General features: G+C 39.8%; 2 protein-coding genes across 2 annotated transcripts; one reads left to right on the forward strand and one right to left on the reverse strand.

Moving 5' to 3' along the window:
- Positions 1–540: 540 nt before the first annotated feature.
- taf1b (TATA-box binding protein associated factor, RNA polymerase I subunit B) lies at positions 541–9376 on the reverse strand. Its single transcript, XM_014472379.2, has 15 exons — positions 9252–9376; positions 8041–8139; positions 7190–7277; positions 6889–6986; positions 6719–6811; positions 5978–6086; positions 5715–5874; positions 4350–4449; positions 3691–3838; positions 3440–3614; positions 3320–3357; positions 2619–2706; positions 2463–2533; positions 1702–1930; positions 541–1621 (listed from the first exon to the last, which is right to left on the reverse strand). The coding sequence occupies exons 1-15, from the start codon at positions 9267–9269 to the stop codon at positions 1375–1377; spliced, it is 1761 nt and encodes a 586-aa protein (XP_014327865.1). The 5' UTR covers positions 9270–9376; the 3' UTR covers positions 541–1374.
- Positions 9377–10688: 1312 nt separating this feature from the next.
- Positions 10689–20566, forward strand: adam17 (ADAM metallopeptidase domain 17). The gene is made up of 18 exons (XM_005808709.2): positions 10689–11090; positions 11652–11784; positions 11869–12002; positions 12201–12289; positions 12362–12536; positions 13335–13465; positions 13540–13626; positions 13711–13821; positions 14166–14310; positions 14390–14481; positions 14556–14708; positions 15022–15221; positions 15292–15395; positions 15651–15785; positions 16089–16219; positions 16794–16961; positions 17049–17105; positions 18358–20566. Exons 1-18 carry the CDS (start codon positions 10991–10993, stop codon positions 18736–18738), a joined length of 2526 nt encoding a protein of 841 aa, XP_005808766.1. The 5' UTR covers positions 10689–10990; the 3' UTR covers positions 18739–20566.
- The last annotated feature ends 377 nt before the right edge of the window (positions 20567–20943 follow it).

Raw genomic sequence — 20943 nt, forward strand, 5'->3', positions numbered from 1 at the left:
CCGGTCTGCTTGGCGTTCACATGTGCATTCGAACCGCTCCAGAGTTCACTTCAGCCAAACCGAAACCAAGGATTTCTTGGACAGAAAACTTAACAGGTTTGAATAATAAACTGACTAAAGTTTTAGTTCAGTTAAATGTTTTCTGTCAACTTCATTATCATGCAACAAAGGTTTTCTATATTTAGGTGAAAATAGTGTAAAAGAAACCCTGAGAGTGTTTCTTTCAAATTGTTCTATTTCTAACATGAGAAATAGCTTTTTACTCTCTGCATCAATATGGCCTTTAAAAATCTAAAAGAAACAAAAAGTTTTAGCTCAAAGCTCTCATTACAGTCACTGTACTGGATTTAAAAATCATATTTTCTATTTGTAAAACTGTTGTTTCTTCAAATGTACAGCATCAGGCAAAAAAAATAAAAAGCTCCAATTTAATAACTAATTTAAGCTAGTTATTAACGACCTATATTTAAATTCAATTTAATTTGGTACCTATGTAGTTCTTTATATATTGATTAGAAACATGTTTTAACAAATTAAAACTATTAGGTGTCACCAGAATCCAAAATTAGCTCTAAATAAATATTTAAAATTGAATTGAATGAAATGAAACAGAACAGTTTCATTTCATTATAGCAAAAGTAAGTTTCCTTTTGCTATAAGGAAACATACATTTAAGAAAATAAAGGATTTGTTTTGGGTTTCTGGTTTTAAGTTGTCGCTTTTTTTTTAAATCACATTTTTATGTTAAATTTATTAGACTTAACCAAAAATATTCCTCTGAAAAAGATGGATGATTAAAAACGAGCTACAATCCAAGAAAAATTCTGGAAAACGTCTGATTTAGACTTAAATCTGGTTTATTTTAACATAACGAGAGTGACTGTAAGTCTCAACCTACAGTAAGTGAACGCAGCACCAATCGATTGGCCAATAGGCTGCTTGTTTTCATATCTCCATGGCAACAGCAGAACATGCCGCTGACACAAACGAGTCTGCCGCTTCAGAACCTGTCTGTCTTTACCAGCAGAAACAGACAAAAGCCACATATTTATGTCCAGAGGAAGTAAACTACCAAAGCAAGTTGTTGATTTGATTCTGGCCGCAGAGGAGAAACGGAAAAACTGATTTCCAGAATGAGAAATGATCGTTTTGCTGCAGTTTGTCTCCACCTGCTGGTCATTCTTCTGCCACTACAGCTCTCCGCTGTTTCTTTGTTTCCAGACAAAGCAAACGAAACAAATAAGTAAAACTACTATTACAGTCAGCAGGGCTCCGTTAAATGTTAAATAATTCAAGTATTCTCGGTAACATATAAATACTGATAGGAAAATAAACAGATAAATGAAATCTCTCAACATTTTCCACTTTTCTTCATCAGTTCTGGTAGAATATGTCAGGTTGATGAGTTGTGCTTGTTTTCTCAGTCCTGAGCCACTTCCTGGTCTCGAGTTGTTGTCCGATCTGCGGCGTTCTGATGCCAAAGACGCGCCTCTCCACCTCCAGCACCTCGTCGAACAGATACCAGGCCTCCACGTCCAGGATGAAGGAGAAGAGCTGCAGCAGCCAGACGAAGGAGCGCGGCAGCGCGGGCTCCATGCTGGGGTAATGACTGGTGCACGTCCTGCAGAGCAGACGAACACGTCTGGGTTCATAATGGGACGCCTCGTTAACGAGACGCTGGCTGAGCGTTCAGAGACTCACCGGGGGTTGCAGGGTCGCAGCGGCGGATGCCAGTAGTTGAGGTTCAAGGGAGTCTTGAATCCGTTACTCAGGGAGACGACTCTATCCAACTTGGTGTGGAGCAGGCTGGGCCCGTCTGATCCGTCCTCGTCGCCCCAGCAGAACTGGAAGCTGGAAGGACCTCCGTAATGGACGGCAGCCGGACAAGAGGACAGCCTCTTTAAACACATCTGGACGTGCTCTGAGATTCCTGAAGAAACGACAGCGTATGTTTCTCAAATCCCAATAAATCCCTGCAGACAGATGGGTCCCCAAAACTCAGCCGACTTCAATCGGGTTTGTCTCCTGCTCATAGTAATGAAGCCATAACTGAGGTGGCTCCGGTTTGTTGGCAGTCTTTTCTGCACCGCTCTCTCAAAAGTTATTTCAGCAAGTTGTAGGTCTGGACTTTGACAGACAATGGGATGAATGGACAGATGAGAGTATGAACGGTTGAACGAAAGGATGAACAGATGGAGTGAAAGGACAGACAATTGAGTGAACAGAAGGACGATGGGATCAATGGACGGACGGACGAGAGGAAGAACGGACAGTCCAGGTTTTGAGATTTGGTGACAAACGGTAACCTTGGACTGTCCAACCCTCACCAGAAATGAACGGGACTTCCTGCGTACCAAGCTCTGACACCGGTCAGAGGTTTTCTGCATGACCGATCAATCAACCTACATTCCCACCCTGTGTGTAGAGACCCTGACTGTTTTCATGCTCATTCATTTTCTTACTTCTCCTCTTTGTCATAAAAAGTCTGTCCCGCTTGTCCGTGAAGAACAGTTTCTTTCCTTTCCACTGTTTCCTGTAGAAAAAAAGACAAAAATGTTTGGCTGTTCAGTAAATGAAGTCATATAAACACCATCAGGTTGGAGGCCCTGATGTCTCACCTGGCGATGTCCTGGTTCCTCCTCTGCTGGGCGTCCAGCAAAGCAGCCTGAACCAGTTTGTACCACTTCCTGAAGCTGAACAGGTCTCCTGTGAACCAGCAATCACACAGAACACCACAAAAAACAGCTTAACTTTTAATTATCACACCACTATGACTCAACCCAATGCATTGGGGATGCACAATATATTAGCATCTTGTTGTTCAGGTGGAAATTATGCATTTTCTTCTATTTTCCAGTATTTACCAGAGACAGAAAAAAAAGACCGAAGAGGAGAGAAGGCAGGAAGATAGATGGACGGACAATAAGACAAAATGATGAATGGAGAAATAAATAGATCAACAGAAGATGAATGGACAGGCAGACAGACAACGGACTGGACGGACGATAATCTGATCTATTGATGTCAGGACAATTAGATGAATGAATCAGATGGGTGGATGGACAGATGAATGGATGAAAGGACAGGAAGACAGAGGAACAGAAAGTTTGATGAATGGATGAACAATGAGATGAAGGGAATGGGATAACAATGGGACGGCCGGCCGGCCAATGGGACGGACGGCCAAAGGGAGGGACGGACGATGAGTTGGATGTATGGATGAATGAATGAATAGATAGGTAAATAGATAGACGTATGGACAGATTAACTGGTAGGTAAATAAAACCTTTAAGACAAAACAGAAACATGAAGGACCAACCTATGTCGTCATGGGAACCAGTCTTGTTCGATAAATCCCTGAAACACAGAAACGAAAGTCACAAAGGTGCAGCAGAGACTGCAAGGTCTCCATGGCAACAGCTCAGGTGTGTCAGGTTACCACTCGGTGTGATCGTCCAGGCCAAACATCACCTTCATGGTGACGATGATGAGCGCGGCGGCCTGCAGGTCGTACCGCGGCAGGACGGGACGCGACCCGCCGTCCAACGTGTGGCGCTCCTGATCCGCCATACCTGCGCGGTCCATCAGGACGCAGACCCACCTGTGCAGCTCGTCTGAGGACCAGAACAGATGGGGGTCGTTAGCGGTCCCGGTACCAGTCTGTGGGACTGACTGGGTCGAACAGGTTACCGGGCAGGTTAGCATCGGTCAGGTAGCGCAGGCTGAGCGGTGCCGGGTGGAGCAATGCTTCTGGGACGATGGGAGGAAAAGCAGGAAGCTGCAGGTACTGGACCAGAACCTGCGCTTCTTTATGGACCGAGCGGTGAGACGGGATCCTCTGCAGGAACAAGAACCACCTTTAGCAGATAAAACTGGTCAAAAACAAAGAAAACCTATTCTTTACGTTTGGATCAATGGTTCTCTAACTATCAAAAGGCCAGAATTTATATCCAGGGGTTGGAAATAACCGAGCCGTACCTCCGCAGATTGAAATATCAAAGTATTTTTAAGATGCTTACTGTTTAGACAAGAGCACAAATATTTTGTTTATGAATTCAAGACACATTCAAATGAAAAAATACTTTATTAATCCCAAAGGGAAATTAAATGTAAAACCCAGTTATTCCTTAAACTTACAGACTAAAACCAAGGAAAACCAGTTCAAAAGCCTAAATGTCGAGTAAGTAGTTTGCCACAGTGCATTTTAACAAATCGGAAATCATCATTATTAACCGAACAAGTTATTATTAGCATGCTAAAATCAGAATTTAGACAGTGCTAGCATATTAATGCTAATATGAGCCAAACAGTGAAAAATTACAGTAGTTCCTTGTAGTTCAATGACCAACCTCAACATGGAAAAGAAGAGCATCCGGACCACACAGCTTCATCTCTTCAGGAAGTTCCTCGTACGCAGTCACATACGGGACGTGACCTTCTTTTACCAGCCTGGGGTCAAACCACAGACTGGGGTCAAATGGATGCCTAGGAGCAGCTAAAGCTTAAAGGATAAGGGTGGGTTAGAAACAAAACTGGAAACAGAAATGGTTTTTTGTTTTGACTGGAAGTACCTAGCCTTTAGCGACTGGTTTAACTTCAACAAACAGTAAAATAACGGGCCGAATCCAGAGCCGTGAGGAACTCCATTCCCCAACATGAAACTATAATCTGCTAAATTAGAGCTCAATGTTTAAAAATATACGTACAAAGCTCAGAAAAGAACTTTTACCAACCAATATTCAATACAGATTTGTGACGACAGAAAGCAAATACAACTTAAAAGGAACTGAAATGTTCTAAATAATTTAGATCGAGAACGGTGAGAATGGAAATCTGCATTTAAATTAAAGGCGTTAGTTTATGGAATAATCTTGATAGTGAGATAAAACAATCTCGATCTTTCTGCACTTAAAAGATAATTGAAAATTATTAAGATGTAGCGACACGGCGTTGAATTAGTTGATCTTTTTTTTATTTGAAATATGTTTGTTATAGTTAAATAGCAAATTTTTATTTTTAATTTCAAGATTTCTTTTAGTTGTTCAATAAACTACTTATGTTTATTATTGAATAAATTAAAAAAAAACATGAAATGAAAACATGAAATGCATTAAATATGCATTGTTATTTAGCAAAAATATCCAAGTTTTTCAAGAAAATGTCTGAGAATCAAAAGATGTTTTTTGCTCATTTTTGCCTATTGGAACTCAGAAATTTCAAAAGTTGTTTCTAGAATATTTCTGAGATTAATCTAAAAATGTCGGAGTTTTCTAATAAACTTTGAACTTTTCAAATGAAAAATTTCCAAGATTTTTCTGGTAATTTTTAAACTTTTCAAACTCAGAAATATACTTGTTTTTTGTCAAAAAGAGTTTTTAAAAAAAATAAAAAATTTTACTATTGAAACCTGACAGTTTCCATGTTTGTTCTACAATATTTCTGAGATTAATCTAAAAAATTTAGTTTTTTGTTTTTACAAATTCTCAACTATGGAAACTCAAAAAATGTTCATTTTCTAGAATATTTTTGAGATTAAGCCAATTTTTTAAAAGTTTTCTAGAAAATTTTCGTCTTTCCAAACCCTTTCCGTGTTTTTTGGTGGCACTGTACTCGCCTTTTTGTCCCATCCACAATGTCTCTAATGCTCCATCGTATTAAATGTTTCAAACATTTTTAAAAGTGTAAACATGACCATCCAGGTGTGTTTTTGCTACCTGAGCAGGTCGCTAAGCGTCAGAGCTTCGCGGCTCCAGACCAGAGCCAGGTGGATCAGAGCCAGAGTCGTCTTCATGGTCATCAGGCTGCGGCTCCGTTTCCATGACGATGAGGTGCCTGCGCTGCTGCGGTCCGATCCCATCCAATCGCTGGAGCTCTCTAAGGTTCAAAGGAACATTTCAACCAATTGGAACAGTTTAAAAAATAAAATATTTCTCTAAACTTGCCATGGATTGATTGTTTATACGTTTCTTTTTAGTACCTGCATTAGAGCCAGCGGAGCTGTCCAGAACTGACCCGGAGTCGGTGAAATTACTAGACAGAACCGATTCCGCGGCGCTGTCCACGTCCGTGTCCGAGTCCAACGCTGCCTGATGGGAAAACATGGAGGAATTAATTTATGACTCATTTAAACATTTTTGCCAAGACTAAAAATATTTTAAGAATTAATATCACAATTAAAATGTGTATATTTTAATTTTAGCCCTGACACTTTATAAAAACCTAAAAAGACTTTAGTGAAACTTTGTTAAAACTGTAGAAAAATTAAAATGGCAAAAAATATTTACACAGTACACATATTAAAAGCAGGGAATTTAGAACAATGTGAAAACAAAATTATAATAGCATTAAAACCTTTGGAATATAAAAAATAAAATAATCAAAAATAAAAAAAAGATGTTTTAAGCATTACTAAAAAAAAAAAGTAAATAAACTAAAATGATCGGAAATTACCTCAGAAAGAAAATTCAATGCAAACACATGAGCTAAAAATTACAGAAATAAAATCTATTAAAATCTTTCCAGAATAGAGTGAACTTTAAGAAAAAAATATTTTCTTTAAAATAATAATAACTTAAAAAATGACCAAAATGTAGATGAGAAAGTGTCAGAAAAACAATTACATGAAAAGGGTAAAACTGACAGAAATCTGAAAACATAAATTATATTTAATAAAAAATAAATAAAAATCTACAGCAGTGATGAATAAAAGGAAACTGACCCTTCTAAACCTTAAACTCCTGATTGGGTTTTTGGTGTATCCCTGCTGGCTCTTCTGCAGATAAAGTCTCCACATCTGACACAGAACGTCGTCCTGAAACCAAAAGCGTCAAACTAACAAAACGGGTTTTATCTGCTGGTATCGGACCAATGGGAATGACGGGAGCGGACCTTAAACTGAGGAGTGACTCCCAGTCTGAGAAGAGCGTCGGCCTGGTTCTGCAGGATGAACTGGAAACCTTCGCACAGCATCCAGACGTAGCCGCACTCTGAGGAACAACAAATTATTAAAACATCTCGTAATATGAACATTCCAGAAAACAGTGTCAAAAGACGCTTAGATATTTAATTATTCAGGTGTTAAAAGTTAAGTTTTGACACCAAACTTAAAATTTCTGGGAAATGTTTAAGTTAAAACTCCTAAATAACAAAAGTTTGATATGTGAAAAAGAAACAGGAGGTTAAAACCGACCCGTCTTCCTGATTCTGGATTGTCTGGTGATCCGGGAAATTCTGTTGGTGTTGCAAGTGAACGACATGTCCACCACCTCTCTGGTTCTCTGAGGACATTTTAATAAAACATCAAAAACAAACAAACAGAAAACAAAAAAATCACAATTTATACAGGAGACACGTTGAAGGCACAACAGTGACACCTGCAGGACCGTTGGTGGTACTGCAGTGAGTACAAGCTCAATTTGAGTGACTAATAAACATAGAAAAGAGTACAAGGGCGATTGTAGATGGAAGAAAATGAAGAGCAATCTTCTGCCAAAAAACAAAAAATGTTTTTTACATTAATATCAGAAATTTTCAGGAAAAATAAACCAAGAAAATCAGTAAATTTGAAAAGTCCAAAATTTGCTATAAAAACTGAGAAATTTTCTAGACAAAAAACTCAGAAAGTGAAGATTCGCTAGGCAAAAAACAAACAATTTTAGATTAATCTAAAAAGAATCTAGAAAAGAACAAACCCCCCGCCCCCCAACATGTTAAACTTTTGGGAGTAGAGTTAGAAAAGTCTTTTTTTTTTCCACTTTTGAAACTCAAAAATTTCTTTTTTATTTTCTGGAAAATTTCTCGGTCCCAAAACTCGAAAATTTCAGAGTTTCAAAAGTTAAAAATTCTCAACTTTTGTAAAGTTTTTGGGTTTGAAAATCCTAATTTTTTTACTTTGGAAAGTCAATGCTGTCCTTGTTTTTTCACATTTCTGAGTTTTTTTCCTTTGTTTCTGAAATATACTCCATTTTTGTTCTATCTGTATTGGCCCCAATCATTGTTTAAAGTCAAACTCTGTCAGATAAAGATTTGTTTGGGAGTCACCTCGATGACATTGTGGCAGGACCTGCAGTAGAAGCGACCCTCGTCTGAGATGCCCCAGTCCACGGCTGCACACTGATTGCAGGGCTCCTTGTATTCATCCTGAACCAGAGGAAACGCAGAGGGACAGGTAAAGGTGACACACCTGGCTGAGTCTCAGCGTGAAATATGACTTTTATGTATTAAAAACAAGCCAAGCAAGAAAACAAGTCTATCAAACAAACTAAATACAACAGCTTCTACTTACTCATGTGAACTGTAAATAGTTAATTTATTATTTTAAAAGAAGAAATTAATATTATAAATAAATATTTTATTTTGCTGAAATAAAATCAGCTGGTTAAAATTTCAAGAACAATTTGGTATATATATACATATATATATATGGTATATATATATGGTATATATATGGATAAATTGTCATTAAAAATGTATTTTAGAACATTTAAAGCTGCTGAAACTATTTTAATTAACAGCAAAAGGTTGACGGGAGACTATGGAAAACTTATAATTAAAAAAAAAAAAAATCTTATTTTATGGCCACGATTTGTAGCAGTGGCTACATAAAGAACCAACCTAATTTATTCTTCATCAAAACAAACTATCTGTATCAATATTTACAGTTTTGCAAATAGCTGAAAATTAGCAGTTAAAGACTATATTCGCCGAGTATTAAAAATACTTATCAGGATCAGTAATTAAAATATATTTATAGAACGTGTCAGAGTTTGTTAATCAGAAAACATGATTAAAATCAGATTTTGTTCATTTAGTTTGATGCAAATCGACTAGCTAACATTAATTGAACTCTTAAAAACAAAAACATACCGAAAATTTTTTTAAAATAACTAAATAAAAGTTGAAGGGAAACCACTGGAAAACGCTTAATAGAAAACAATTCAGAATTTTATGGCAATTTTTAAAGCAGTATGATGACATAGTCAAACCATAATATTTGAACAGATGCTTTTTAAAGTGTGCTGAAAGTGAATAGTTAAAATCTATGTTCACCGATTATTAAATAAAATGCTGTATATTCATGATCAGTAAATAAAATCTGCATAGGATGCAAATCAGTTTGTTAATCAGAAGAAAATAGAAAAAAAAACAGGTTTTCTTAACGGAGTTTGGCGCAAATCAACTAGCTAACACCAACACTTCCGTTTTCTGAGTGACATTTACACAAAAATATTTAATTACTGATCAGCACTTACCGCATCCTCTTCCTCCATGGTGGAAATTCAAATTTACCGGTTACGTATTGATTTAATCAGCTTTTAATGTCCGCAGTCGCTCTATCATGTGGAGCATAAGAGTAGTTTGGATTTCTTCTTCTTTGTTTTCTTTCAGGCCGGAAGCTGCACTGCTGCCACCACCAGTCCGATTCGCAAACTACAACACCCAACTGGTCAAATTAACTTTGGGACTTTCGTAACTTTTGAAACTTTTACGATCCTGAACCCGTCAAACTGAACGAACGCACAAAAACGTCCGCTTAGGACGTGTAAATTTTGTGAAAACAAAACTTGGAGTTTTTACAAAGTTATCCTCCCAGAAATTTTACACACAAGTCTACTTTTATAATTTTATATTTTAATGTGTGGTTATCAGACATAACCACACATTAATGTCTGTGATGTTAATGTCTGTGATGCTTTCTTTGCTCGAGTTTATGAGATTTTTTGCTTCCTCAATCTAAAAGCGGATTTGGGTGAGATCAGAGATTATAAATAGAGCAGCCAGATGTTTCCGCTACATTCTCTTACATAACGTCACGACATGAGGTCCTTTTGTTTAAAATGTGTGTTTATTGTTGTTTTGTTTCAGTTTTAAATGTTTTATTTATTTATTTTTGGCTAAATCACAGCCACCATGAACGGGTTCATGTTTCACGAGCAAACGCACACCGCGAGCGCCTCATCAGACCGTCAAGTTCACGTGCGCACGAACAAAAAACCCCGCGGACTTTCAAAGTAAAAGCATTTCTGAAACAATTTCGTACCTTATGAAGAAAATATGATTTATTTCTATTGACTCGTCTTATTTAATCCCAAATTAAACTTTGTTTTTGTATCTAGTTGAACGTTGTTAGATAAAACACGATGTTTTGCAAAACAATAAAAAATAAATAAATTTTTTTTATTTAATATTCAAGATGTTCCATTAAACTAGCTTAAAAATCGGAAAAATGACATCATGCAGCTGTTTTAAGTAGTTTAGCTTTATAGATTTAAAAAAGAACAAAAAATAAAGATGAAATAAATTCAACAAGTATACTACTGAAAGGCTGAAACTTTGTGATAATTATAAAGCTCTTCCACTTTTTCACCCATTTTCAGAGGATTTCTTTTCTCTCTTCACATTACTCTGAGCTATTCCACCATTCAGGCATGAAAAAAATCTACTAAACTGAATGGGTCGAACATTTTTGCGTAATGTGCCCAACTGAGCGCAAATATGCTGAAACAGAGACTTTAATAATCAGATTTTCTTCCTTTCCTGATTGTTTGTAGCCACGTTTTAGTGTTCCGCAAAGAATTATTCTAGAATTTATATATTAAAGTTATTATAGTTGCTTATTAGATTCAATTTAAACGGGTCCTACCTTGAGATTCTTGTTTTTATCATCCTAAGTGTTGGTTCAGGGTGGATTCCACTACTGCTGGTGATTTCATGCTTTTATTCTGAAGCCGCCAGGCCTACTTCCGCCCCGCCTCCTTGCTTCTCGCCAGCTTTCCTGATCGGCTCTCGGTCTTCCTGGTTCTGCGGAGTTGGAGCCGTTTTCCCTGCGCCTTTCTGTAACAAACAATGACTTCATCCGATCTGCATGCGGATATTTTAGTTTCTATGAGAAAATGTGTTTAAAGTCGGAGGTTAGCGGCTGACCTTTCGGGACCTTTCCCTCCGTCCAGTCCGTCCCGCTGCTGATCATCCACCAGTCAATCTGTCCAACATGGGAACGAACTTCGCTGTTTTGACACTGTTTGCAGTTTTTCTGTCCATAACAGAGGCTGCTGTGTCTCCACCCGAAGACAAAGAACAGCAGGAGTTTGGTAAGTTCTCCAAACATGGAGGTTTCTATGAAAACCTCCTGACTGAAGTTAATTCAGGGAAACAGAGGCGATTCTACAAAAGTTTATAATGGTGGCCACTGGGGGCCACTTCTCTGGGGGCCAGAAAAACTTGAACTAAGAAATAAATTAGTTTATTTTGAGACCAGATATTAATAAGACCACTCCCACAAGGCTGATTTAAAGATGTATTTTTCATAATATCATGTAGTACCTCCGTAAGTACTACTTAAGAAGAGTTAAAGACATTTTAAAATTTTTTATGTAACTTCATTTTTCTATTTGTGGAAAAAATAATTATAAATAATAATTTAGCCCATTGTCATCAAACTTTTGGTTTTCGCTCAGAGGTCTGAGCCAAAGTTGTCTGACCAGCCGAAAATGACAGTTTTAGCTCCTCAATGGTCAAATTTATCAAATTATTTTAAAAAAACAACATTTTTTATTGTGTGTTTTTGTTGTCAATTAGATATTAATCAGTGTTTTCCCTCGACCTGACCCGTTAGTTGGTTTTAAACATTGTGTTGTGTCCTTCCTCTGCAGAACCTCTGCGCTCCATCCTGGATGACTTTGACGTTCTTCCATTCTCCAGCCTGCAGACCCACTCCGTCCGCCGCCGGGACGTCCAAACCGAGGCACACGTGGAGAAGCTGCTGAGCTTCAACGCCCTGCAGAGGTTGGACCCAAAATCTTCACCAATTCCTCTGAGCTGATTGTCCAAAATATAAACTCCCCCTTTCCTTCTTCCTGCTGATTTCAGAAACTTCAGGCTTTACCTGAGAACCAACAACGAGATCTTTACAGAGGATTTCAAGGCCATCGTGGAGGATGAGGATGGACAGAGACAAAGCTTCCCGGTCAACAGACATAACTACTTCACTGGACACGTCATTGGTAAGGTGTTTTCCAGGGTGTCAGAGTCAGATTCACCTCAGTCCTTTAAAAAATGCTGGGTTTATGAAAAAGCCTTGATGGATCAGACGTCCCTGAAATCCAGGCAAAGAATTTAGAAAATGAGGCTTTAGATGAATGTTTGATCGACTTTGATAATGAGTAGGGAGTTGCTTTATATTTGTGTTTTCTCTCTTCCAGGGGAGGAAAACTCTCGTGTTCAGGCTCATATCGACGACCACGAGTTCTCAGCTCACATCCTGACGGACGAGGCAGAGTACAACATCGAGGTAAAGAGAGCAAAGAAACTCAATTCCTAGTGAAAAAACATGAAATCACTTTAAAATGTCTCATCCCTCTAGCCTCTGTGGAGGTTCACATCAGCGCCCCCTGATGGCCGCCTCCTGATCTACCGGTCGGAGGACATCAGGAACATCAGCCGGCTGCAGCAGCCCTCAGTCTGCGGATACGTGGCGTCCGAATCCGCTCACCTTCTACCGGAGGGCGTCAGGATGGAGACAAAGGGCCATGAAGAAGGTTGGTAGGACGTCAAAACAAGTCGGACAAAGAGTTTCTGTTTTAGGATGTTCAACTATTTCATTTTCTCTCTTTGGTGTATGATGATTTTTTAAAAATCCAATGAAAAGATAAATTTTTGGTGAATCTCCAATTAAATATTTGTAAATGTATTCCAAAAACACTTCCATTCGCATAAATTGAACAACAGTTTTACAGTAAAACCATAGTTTTAGCATAAAGCCATGATAAAACTGTGATCGTTTTTGCATCAGTAGTTTACTGATATGATTTACTGAAGAAGTGTCTGTAAAATTGTTCTCCTTGACGTTTATGCTGCATTTAGAGCCGTTTTATTGCTCCATTCCTTTTGACAGCCCAATCAGTAAAGGAGTACCACAAGGCTGTGTTGTTGGACCACTCTGTTTTCTCCCCCTTGTTTTCACTGACGTCTAGCAAAAATCTTCAATTTAGTTCACATTCCGGTGACACATTTTTACTGCATTCTATTTTGTCTACATTCTATTTTTTGTCAGTATTTTCATATCTTGAGAAAAATTGTTGTAGTTTTTTGCTGGATAATTATTCCAGTCTAGGAAAGAAGGTTTAAATAAATAAATGAAAGCCTCAAATTAGCAACAAATCTCTCAAACTTATGTCCTTTCAAAACATCTTTTTGGCCCTTCTCAACTGAATCCTTTTTTAAGAACTAATTGAATTTCTGGAAAGACTCCAGAAATCTGTCAAAACAGTAAAAATTATGTTATTACTACATTTGTTTGTGAAACAATCCACCGTTTGTCCTTCTTGTCTGCTCAGAGTCGGTGCACAGAGGGAAACGCCAGGTCTCCGACCATAAGAAGAACACGTGTCCAATGCTGCTGGTCGCAGACCATCGCTTCTACCGATACATGGGCCGAAAGGAGGAGAGCACCACCATCAACTACCTGGTTAGCTCACAGCCTCCACGCTGCTTCTTTTCCCCTCTTCTAGTGATCTGACCTCTCCATCTCTCTCTATCCAGATCGAGCTCATCGACCGCGTCGACGACATCTACAGAAACACGTCGTGGGACGAAGACTTCAGCGGTTACGGAGTTCAGATCCAGCAGGTGAGGAGGAGACCGTCGCCGCTGATAGCTGCAGTGAAGACGATCAGATGTTGAAGTGTGAAGATGTTGTGTTTCTGCTGCCAGATTATCATTCAGAAGTCTCCCACTGAGGTCGGTCCTGGAGAAAGTCACTTCAACATGAGGGGCAGTCCAGTGGCGGGAAAAGACGTCTGGGACGTCAAGAAGCTGCTGGAGGTAAGAAACGCAGAACATCAGCAGGCGAAGGGGAGAAACAGAAAGCTATTTGTCCTCCATGTTGAGAGGAGCCTGTAGCTTAGGAAGCTAGCATGGCTGGTGGATAAATGTTAGCATGGATGGATGGATGCTAGCATTTATAAATGTTAGCATAGATTGATGGATGCTAGCATGGATGGAAGTTGGATTTTCCATGCTCTTTTTTAATGGTGTAAATAAATAGAGCATCCTGATCAGAATAACGATTTAGTCGCAGCTCTGAGCTCATTTGCTCCTCTCTGGATTTAAGCCTTCAGCATTTGAGTCTTTTTGGAGTTGACCGTTTCCTGTCTGACCTCCTGCAGCAGTTCAGTGTGGACATTGCAGAGAATGCCTCCAACGTCTGCCTGGCCCACCTCTTCACCTACCAGGACTTCGACGAGGGGACCCTGGGCCTGGCCTATGTGGCGCCCAACAAACCAGACTTTCCCGGAGGGCTCTGCTCCAAACGTAAGCACCAAAGTTTCCTCTAGATGTTGTCACGGTTACCGTCAGCATCGCTGTGGTGTTTATGAACCCCGCTGTTCAGCTTGTGCTTCGACAGCAAACAAACACGGATCCATCTATCTGAACACGGGCCTCACCAGTACCAAGAACTACGGGAAAACGATCCTGACCAAGGTGAAGTCCTGAAGCCCTTTCTGATGGTTTCTTTTCAGTTTTTGTAGCTTCGTACTGACGGATTGTCTCTACAGGAAGCAGACCTGGTGACGACTCACGAGCTGGGCCATAACTTCGGAGCGGAGCATGACCCGGACAACGTGCCGTACTGCGCCCCGCGGGAGGACCAGGGAGGGAAGTACGTCATGTACCCCATCGCTGTGAGCGGAGACCACGTCAACAACAAGGTGCTAGCAGAGATAGTATAGATAGAGGAATGGATGCTAGCATGAATGGATGGACTCTAGGGTACATAGATGGACAGATGCTAGCGTAGGTTAATGGAAGGGTACTAAGATAGATTGATGGCAGCATGGATAGATAGACATGTTAGCAACCATCCAATAATGCATGCTAGACTAGATCAATGCTACCATGGATTGATGGATGATAGAAGCAACCATCCATCAATCCTATCATGTAACAAGTTGCTAGCGTGCGTCGCCATGTTTTTCCATCGTAAACCAGAAAAGGTTTCATGACGGTTCGTTTTCCCTTCAGCTGTTCTCCAACTGCAGCAAGCAGTCCATCGTGAAGCGGCTGCGCTCCAAAGCGGCGACCTGCTTCAAGGAGAGGAACGTCAACGTGTGCGGGAACTCGCGGGTGGAGCAAGGCGAGGAATGCGACCCAGGGTTGCTGCACTTCAACTCGGACCGCTGCTGCACCCACGAGTGCCGGCTGAGGGACGGAGCAGAGTGCAGGTCCGAGTCGCTCCAGGTCGGGGGTTCAACGCTTCTCCAATCGGCTGATCTGCCATCTTTCTTTGTTCAGTGACAGGAACAGCGCCTGCTGCAAAAACTGCAGGTTCCAGGTGAGAGGAGAGGTCTGCCAGGAGCCCATCGACGCCACCTGTAAGGGCCACTCCTACTGCACAGGTCAGCATTCAGGACTCTGCCTGGGAGGGTTTCCTCTTCTACAGGAATACAGATGTTTTGTTGGACACTTGTTGCTTTCATCAGTCAGAACAAGGAAGCTGCAGATTTAATTTAAAGTTCCAAACTGGAACTATTTTAAAAATACTTAACTGTATTTATATTTCAATTTGAAATATTAACTACTTAAATATATATATATATGTATAAAAAGAAAATATTTATATATATAAAACAAAAAGTTCTGTTTGCCAACAGGAAACAGCAGTGAGTGTCCTCCGCCGGAGAACGCTCCGGATAAAACGGTGTGTCTGGACAACGGGGAATGCCGTGGCGGAGAGTGTGTTCCCTTCTGCCAGGTGGTCAAACAGCTGGAGCCCTGCGCCTGCAACGGTAACGCTGCTGCATGGGTTCCTGAGTGGTTCTGATGGGGAGTATCATGGGTTCCTGAGTGGTTCTGATGGGGAGTATCATGGGTTCCTGAGCGGTCCTGATGGGGAGTGTCATGGGTTCCTGAGCAGTTCTGATGGGGAGTGTCATGGGTTCCTGAGCGGTTCTGATGGGGAGTGTCATGGGTTCCTGAGCTGTTCTGATTCTCTGATCAGTAGCAAGAAACACTAACTTGTTTTTATCCAAGATGAAACTGTTTTCCTTGGGAACCTTCAGGTCTAACTGAACCTTCTGGTTTCTTCCCAGAAACAAACTCGTCTTGCAAAGTCTGCTGCCGGGGGAGCAATGGAGTCTGCAGCCCCTTCGTTGATGTGAAAGGCGATTTTGTGTATTTGCGGAAAGGCAAACCTTGCACCGTGGGTTTCTGCGACGGAGCGGTGAGTTAAACACTCATGACCCGATCCTCATGTCCTTCCTCTCTGGTTAGTTTATATCTAGATGAAGAGTCCCTTGCTTGTCTCCCTTCCACACTCCAGTATATTTGGTGTCGGCAATGGACCATCATAGTCGGTCTGCCAACCGCCATGAAACAACCAGAAGAAGAAGAGTCCCTTGCTTATGGTCTGGTTGACCGCTATAAGTAGTGCAAGTTAACAAAACCACAGAGTTGAAGGGGGTACTCTCAATCTGACTCAAAGTCTGTATCTGGTCTAACCAATGTTCCTTTAGGAAGATAAAGAAGGGCCCTGGTTTTCTGTGGTACTTAGTTCTAGTGGTCATTCAGAGACGAAGGGAAGGATGATCACTGGGTTAGAACCAGGAGTTACAGCCACTCATTGAACTGGACCTGAATGGACCCCATGGTTGTTCCTCAGCCTCAACAACCAGAAGCCCAAAAGGGAAAAGGCATCTACTGAATCCCCATGAACACAAAGCGAAGCGTTGGGGACCCTTAAGGCTTCAGATCAACCATAAAGGCTTAAACTGAACGAGCCATTTCTGTCTGTACAGGGGAAATGCATGAAGCAGGTGCAGGATGTGGTGGAACGTCTGTGGGACTTCATCGATAAACTCGACATCAACACATTCAGAAAGTTCCTGGCTGATAACATCGTGGGCTCGGTGGTGGCGTTCTCGCTCCTCTTCTGGGTTCCTTTCAGCATCCTGGTCCACTGTGTGGTCGGTGTCACTCCTCACAGACGCTCCTCTGGGTTTTTTTTTCCTCCCTGAAAGCCGTAACTTTGATCTGCTTCTCTGTACTTTCAGGACAAGAAGATGGATAGACAGTATGAAGAGACCACCAAGTCTCTTTTCTTCTCCAGCGTGAGTATGAGCTTCCTCAGTCATGGCAGATGTAGCAGATACCAGTATGTAGGCAGCAGCTTATTAGATCAATACAGGAACTGTTCTTTGGCAAGACATAAACTGATAAAGATCCTTCCAGTCACTGGCATTTGGTTAACCTTTACCTTAGGAGAACCCAGTCAGCATTAGTTGAAGGTAAGAAGCCCACCAGCTGCAGTTGCCTGTAATTGGCTATTCTGCCATCCTCTTTGCAGCCAACATCTCCATTTTGGAACCACTTCCACCAAATGGTACAAGTCAAATCTAGCTTGAGCCCCAGCAGTTTTATAGGCAGCAGACTGCATTTGTTGACTGACAAACAACAACATATTAACCACCATTTTCAACCTGTGATGAGACTGAAGTAGTTTGATGTCTAACCTTTTCATCAGTTGTGGCGGAAGAGCGTACACACCTTCAACTCAACAGGAAAATCAACAACATGCAAATAGATTTCTGAGGAACTGGCCTCAAGGGTAAATGCACAAAATGACGTCATCCGAGTGTCAACCACAGCTTCCCCTGTGCTGCTAATAGAGACGAGACCCAAACCGGACATTAAACAGCTGCAGTGAGACTCACAATGGAGAATGAAGTGTCAGAGGGAGCTCTTACTAACCCTGAGCTAAAGTTTTTCATCAGTTTCAGACTTGGTGATCACTTCAGGGTAAAGCTAAACCCTACTTTAGTTTGAGGCATTTCAATGGACTGGTTGGACTGGTTTCACTGGGATTTGATCGAAGAGGCTTACAGCTGTAGAAGCCAGAGGAACGTCAGAGAAAACAACTAAAGAAATTTATCTTAAGGTGTTGCAGCTTCCTCAATGTTAAACTTCAGATTGGGAGGTTTTTGGCTTGACTGCAGGAGTTAATAACATCCTTTAGAAAGTAATGCTTTAAGTGGTGGGCGCACTTCTGCTAATCTGCTAATAGTGGAGCTAATTTTCCACTTAGTTCTTTTACCAAGTTGGAAATGTTTAGCATGAACAGTATCAACATGGTTGAATTTAGCGGTTTAGCATTGTTTTCTACTAATACCATGCTGGTAGTGCTTTAACGTCAATGGGACTCATGTTTATGACTTAGGGTTTGCACAGCTAACCTTTTAGCTAGCGGTGCCGACCACTGTCCTTTGATTTCCTTCTGTTTAGTTTCAGATAAATTTAGGGATGAAGGTTAACAGCAGCTTCCAGTCTAGTCATCACCACACTGACAGTCCCTTTATTTCCCAGAATGCCGAGCTCCTGAGCAGCCTTGATTCTGCTTCTGTCCGGATCTTCAAACCTCTAAACTTCCCGGCTGCCCCTGTGCGGCTCCCACCGATCAGCCCGCAGCTTGCCAGCACCCCGCCGGTCTTCGGCGCCGCCCCGGCCTCGAGCCACACATCCCCGCCTCTGGATGCGCCCCACATGGCCACCATCTTGGAGGACCCCAGCCTGGACTCCCACCTGGACGAGGAGGAGCTGCAGGAGGCGTTTGAACGCCCACCTGGAGCTACTCGCCGTTCATTTGAGGACCTGACGGAGAGAAACCCGATGAGACGCAGCGACAAGTCGAAGCTGTTCAGACTTCAGAGGCAACATCAGATCGACAGCAAGGAGACTCAGTGCTGAGAGACGCTGCCAGGGGGCGCTGCTGCCCCTCATCTGTTCCTTAAAGCTGATCCTGAACTCACCTCCAGCCGTCTCAGGTAACACACAGAAGGCTGCCGTCGATTTATAACCTGTTTAATTTAATCTGTTTCTTAAAATAATTTTATGTTCATTTCTTTGTGTTTGTCACTCATTTTCCCTTCTAAAAAGGTACAACTTTTAAATTTGCACTTCAGTGGTTGGAAGGATACATTGAAAATTTCAATTATTTGATATAAAAATATAATTTTTTCCTGATTTCATCAGAATGCTAACATCATCCCACTCTGCTGTACCACCTCAAGGTCCAATATTTTCACGATTAAAGCGCAAACATTTCAACCAGACATCAGTTCCAATAAAGACGACCAAGTTTGGGTTTAAAACCAGGATTTGGAGAAATTTAAAACCGTTCAGGATGGGAGACGTGAAAGTGAGCTAAAAGTTCAATTTAAATTTGTGTTTTTGATTCCTGTCAGAATTCAGTTATCCATAGTGTAAAAATCTGACTTCCCAAACAGTTTGTAAAAAATGGAAGCAGTCTTTAATTTCATTCTAAATAATTGAGGTAAAGAAGAAAATAACTTGATTCTTACAGAAATAAAACTTATTTTGTCTCATGTTTCTATGATTCTGGTTATCAAACAGATGTCAGCTTTCATGATCTCTGTAAAACAATAGCGATTACAACAAATAATATGTTAAAAAAATAAATAAGTCAAAACTGTTATAACAACAAAGCTACCTTTTATCTTAAGATCATGGGAGAATGAAACTGATCACATCACATGAAGTTTACTGCAGCGATTCGAGTTTACACACAAGATCTGCCTAAAGATAATGAAATAAATCATAACAAACCAAACTGCTATGATTTATTTCATCATCTCAAGATAATGAAATAACCAACAATTCAGTGTTTCATTAAATATATTAAATACTAAATTATAACAAGATGTTCTTCAGGAATAGACTGTTAGCAAAAATAAGCAATGTTGACATAATGTCATTGAAACTTATGACTAAACAAGCTGAAAGTCTCAAAGATATAAGGAGCTACTCGAATCTAAATAATTTCAAAAAGAAATAACACCTACAGCTGATAACCATAATGCTTAGAGCTTATCAACACTAAGCCCAGAAAATAACCAAAAAAACTGTTACATTTTTCCCAAGATCCAAAATTAATTTGAACCAGAAACTCTGGGATTCATAAATCAAAAATGTGAAGGTTTCTTCTTTAAACTTTCACCTCCACAAATATTCCTCAAAATAAGAGTCCATTTAACCGTGAACTACTGAAAAATTCATATTTTCTCATTTTCACAATGAACGTGAAAGAAAAAAAAATTTCTGCATTTTTATAAAGTTTTGCAAGATATTTTACAGAAAATATTTATTTTTACAAGATTTAAAACAGTTTTTGGGACTAAAGTTAAAGTTTTCTTTGACAGGATGGTGCTTTTTATTCGTGTTTTTTAAAGTTTGTATTTTTCTAAAGCAAATGATACTTTAGAGAAAAAGACAATTAAAAAAGCAGCAAAACTTTAGAAAAAAATGTTAAGATTGTTGACATTTTTAAATATCCTGTAAACTGCTTTGTTTGAAACACAAAGACTTTTTTACAAGTCAAAATTAAAACCAAAGAATTAGACCAAACTTTACAGTTTTGGTGAAAAAAAGTGTATTTTTGTTTTATTGTATTAAATCGCTGTTAAAGTGTTAAAACCACCTCTGTCAGTATTTTGGGATGTTGTGTCTTTGTTGTTTTAATGTTCATAAACTGCAGCTTTTACATGAAAAATAAAAATTACTGTTCAGAAAGCCTTCTGCATGTTTTCATTTCACAATAAAAGCTTGGAAATTAAAAGAAAAGCTTTAAAATCTACATTTATTCAGCTGAAGAGTTTGGTTTATCTAAAATTAGAAAAATAAAAGCATAAACTGAAGTAAATATGCAAAAATTGTTTATTATTAATTAAACAGAACCATTGCTATATCCGGTGTATTTTCACAAACTTCAGAAATACGTTGATTAAAAATAATAATGAAATAAGTCTAAATATTTGTATGTGGTTTGAAACCTTTGTTTTACACCACATTTCCATTTGTTGTGGTTCTAATCTCACCAAAATATCTTTAGTTTCCTCCAATGGATAAAGATGATTTATCTGAGTCATGTGATCA

This window comes from Xiphophorus maculatus, chromosome 15 (genome assembly GCF_002775205.1).
Source record: "Xiphophorus maculatus strain JP 163 A chromosome 15, X_maculatus-5.0-male, whole genome shotgun sequence".
In the NCBI taxonomy this organism is placed as follows: Eukaryota; Metazoa; Chordata; class Actinopteri; order Cyprinodontiformes; family Poeciliidae; genus Xiphophorus; species Xiphophorus maculatus.